Raw genomic sequence first — 3,837 nt, forward strand, 5'->3', positions numbered from 1 at the left:
AAGAAATGGATCAGAAGCCCAAGGGAAAACTGATTTCAGGCTGGTACAAGTCAATGGAGTATTCAGAAAGCAGTTTTTGTTCTGACTTTGTAAAATCCCATTTTACCTGAGATTTTTCTCCTTATTGGGTTATTTCATTTTTAGGATCCAGTGATCTCTATGCTACAATAGACTGGGTGGGGAAGGCTTTTTGCTCAAAAGCTTCATTTTATTATTGGGGCACGCAGCAGTCTGTTCTTGTTTGCTATGCCTTGTCTCCCAGCCACATGGCACTGCTGTTTGCTTAGCTCTGTTGAGCATCACCATCAATATCTCTCACCATTTCTACACCTCTCACAGGTTCCTCTCGTTTCTGGTCTGCTGCTTGCACTCCTTCCATCTGTATTGCATTCACGTAGGTTTACTTTTAAAAAATCTCTTTATCTATTTTGATAATCACTTATTTATATGTTATATTTTCTTCCACTTATCATTCTGTTCAAGTTTCTTTATACATGGAGAAAATTGTGGAGATAGAAAAACTGCATTAATTTTTTTTAGTGTCAGATTCTCATAATTTGGCACAATATATCAGTCTATTCTGAACACTGACAGTTGGAATAGGACTCTGACTTTCTCTTTTTAAATATAAGTTATCTAAATTATTTTCTCCTAGGTTCACAAATATTAAACTTGTTGACCTGAAATTAGGAAGCCTTTTCCACACTTTCCACTTGACAAAGAAAATTCTTGCCTTTAATTGTTTGCTTTGATTAATTAATGATATGTGATTAATTAATGATATGTAATTAATGATATGTGACTTTAAGTATGAGTCTCTGATCTAATTTATTTTTTAAAGAGTCAAATAAAGGAATAATCTCTTTCACCCACTGTAATGCTCACATCCAGCTGCACAGGGCCATATGAAGCTCAGCCCAGACTGAGGCAGCTGATCACCACCCCTCTTCTTGATGAACGGCTTTACTAATATAGAGTGTCTCAATGGTTTTTCAAAGTCTACAACGTTGTCTTCTGTGACTAATTTCTCAGGGAAGTAAATTACTCTTCTATTTCTACATAATTCTTATTTCTCATGTATTTAAAATTAAAACCATATACTCTACGGAAGGTGACGTCATCACAGATTCGGGAAGAAAAACACTTTCTGTTAGTTTTGATATCACATATCTCAAATGAGAAGGAAACAGTTCACTTCCTTGGATCTGTGGTTCCACTTGTGCCCTCCAGGGGACGACGTTGCACTAAGGAGGCATCTGTGTTCATTGCCGACCATCCTCATCCACTGAGCCTCCTCCCTGCAGCTGGCTGATGTAGGTCACTGATGTCTGTGTAGATAGGGAGCTGTGATGAGAACAAGAGGCCAGACCACATCCAGACTCCTTAAGGGAAGGCCTATTTCTGTTTTGGAAACTTTTCAAAGTCAGGGACTTGTCCAATCCAACCTCCCCACTGCTCCTAGCTCCTGAGGCTCAGGACCCTTGGCTTCTCTCCTTCCTGCTCAGGGTCCTGCAGCATTGCCTCTGCTCAGCCATGCTCTTGCTGCTCGTCCCGGTGCTCCAGGTGATTTTTACCCTGGGTGAGTAACATTCCATTCCTTTTCCTCCTTTTGTAAATGTGACTGTGTTGTAATTGCCTCTAAATAGACTTCTTAGGGAAGTCCGCGCTGCTTTTACTTACACAGCATTGGTGTTGCAGGAGGAACCAGAGCCCAGTCGGTGACCCAGCTTGACAGCCACGTCCCTGTTTCTGAAGGAACGCCGGTGCTGCTGAGGTGCAACTACTCATCGTCTTATTCACCATCTCTCTTCTGGTATGTGCAACACCCCAACCAAGGACTCCAGCTTCTCCTGAAGTATTTATCAGGACCCACCGTGGTTAAAGGCATCAACGGTTTTGAGGCTGAGTTTAAAAAGAGTGAAACCTCCTTCCACCTGACGAAATCCTCAGCCCATGTGAGCGACGCGGCTGAGTACTTCTGTGCTATGAGTGACACAGTGCTTGAGACTGCAGGAGAGCTGAACACAAACCTCCTGAGATGCTGAGACTTTCTGTGACTCAAGAACTCAACCTTGAAGTCTGTCTTGTAATATTAAATAGCCATTCCAAGTTTCTGATGCTTATTGATGTATGCTGTATCTTTTTCATCTATTTATTTTTAAACTATCTATACTTTAAATTTAAAGTGTGTTTCCTTTAGGTAGCTTTATATATAGGGTCTTTCTATTCACTATGTCAATCTCTGGTTTTGCATTGGCAAGTTTAGATAATTATAATTTAATGTATATTGATGAAATTGGATTTTAGTATACTATGTTATTATTGTGTTTTTTTCCACCCTTATTTATTTTTTGTTGTTCTTTTTTTTTACTGACACTTTTTGGATTATTTGAATATTTTTAACACTATTTTTATCTATGGACTTCTTTGGTTATATTTCCATATGTTTTGAGTGGTTGCTCTGGAGATTATAATACATATGACTAACTCTCCAGGGTCTTCTGTGATGTTGTACCTCTTTATGTAAAATGTAGAAATTTTTGTATAATATGTCTCTTTATTATACAATAATAATTGTCTCTTCAACAAACACTGAAGTTTGTTGTAGTAGTTCATGTATATTAAAGCTACATATATTGGAAACCTCACCATATAATGGTACAATTTTCATTTTAAATAATTTTATGGACTGTATAAGACTCACTAGGAATAATAATAAATATTTCGTGTTTAACAGCTGTTTACTAACTCTGGTATCCTTCCTTTGTTTCTAACGTAAGTTTTCCTCTGATACCAGGAGATGTGTTTGAAATGATGTCATTCCCTTCAAACTTAAAAAATTCCCTTTAACAGTTTTTCTAGAGTAAGTTTGCTGGTAATTGTATTTTTTAGTCATTTGTTTTCTGAAGATGTCTTTATTCTTAATTTGCCCTTTATTTGTGGAAGATATTTTTACTGGGTCTGTAATTCCGTGCCAACCATTTCCCCCCCTCACTTTGAAGATACTGTTTCATTGTCTGTTGGTCTCCATGTTTTCTGGTTAGGAATCTATGGTCATTCAAGTAATTGTTCCCCAGTGATATAAATATGTTGTTTTTCTCTAGCTGCTTCACATATATGCTATTTGTACACACACATACACGCAAGTAAAATCATATCATTTTTTGTTGTCTTCAGTTTAATTATGATGTTTACATGTGGTTCCCTTTAATTTTTTCCTGTTTGGGGCTTAAATTCATAAGTTTGTCTTTCTTTGAATTTGGTAAGCTTTTGGCCATTCTTTTTTCAAATATGTTTTCTGGCCTAATCTCTTTCTCTTTGCCTTCTAGGACTCCAATTATTTACAACTTAGACTTTAGGACACTTTCCCACTAGCTCTCCATAGCTCTATTTTTTTTTCTTTCAAATTTTTTCTTGATTTTAAGGTCTGCCTCTACTCACTAGATGCCTGTAGTGTTACATACCCCACGCTGTGACAACTAAATTTGTATCTAGATTTGTCAAATATCTCCTGAGGGTAGCAAAGTCAAAATTAGTTAGGTTAGATAATCAATACTGATCTATTTTCAAGTTTTTTATTCTTTTCTCTATCATCTTCATTTTGCTATTGAGACCTTACTGTGAGATTTTCATTTTGGATATTGTATTTTTCAGTTCTAAAATTTCCATTTTTTTTTTTTTGAGACGGAGTCTCGCCCTGTCATCCAGGCTGGAGTGCAATGGCATGATCTCGGCTCAGTGCAACCTCCACTTCCCGGGTTCAAGCCATTTTCCTGCCTCAGCCTCTTGAGTAGCTGGGATTACAGTCGCGTGCCACCATCTCGGGTATTTTTTTTT

The 3,837-nt window shown here is 37.4% G+C and overlaps 1 gene segment (V, D, J or C); it reads left to right on the forward strand.

Moving 5' to 3' along the window:
• The first annotated feature begins 1,310 nt into the window (after nucleotides 1-1,310).
• On the forward strand, nucleotides 1,311-2,545 carry LOC129013224 (T cell receptor alpha variable 8-2-like). The segment is given in 2 exon segments: nucleotides 1,311-1,579; nucleotides 1,699-2,545. Coding segments are annotated over 2 exon segments (393 nt in total).
• Nucleotides 2,546-3,837: the final 1,292 nt, after the last annotated feature.

Source organism: Pongo pygmaeus, chromosome 15 (assembly GCF_028885625.2).
Source record: "Pongo pygmaeus isolate AG05252 chromosome 15, NHGRI_mPonPyg2-v2.0_pri, whole genome shotgun sequence".
Classification (NCBI taxonomy): Eukaryota; Metazoa; Chordata; class Mammalia; order Primates; family Hominidae; genus Pongo; species Pongo pygmaeus.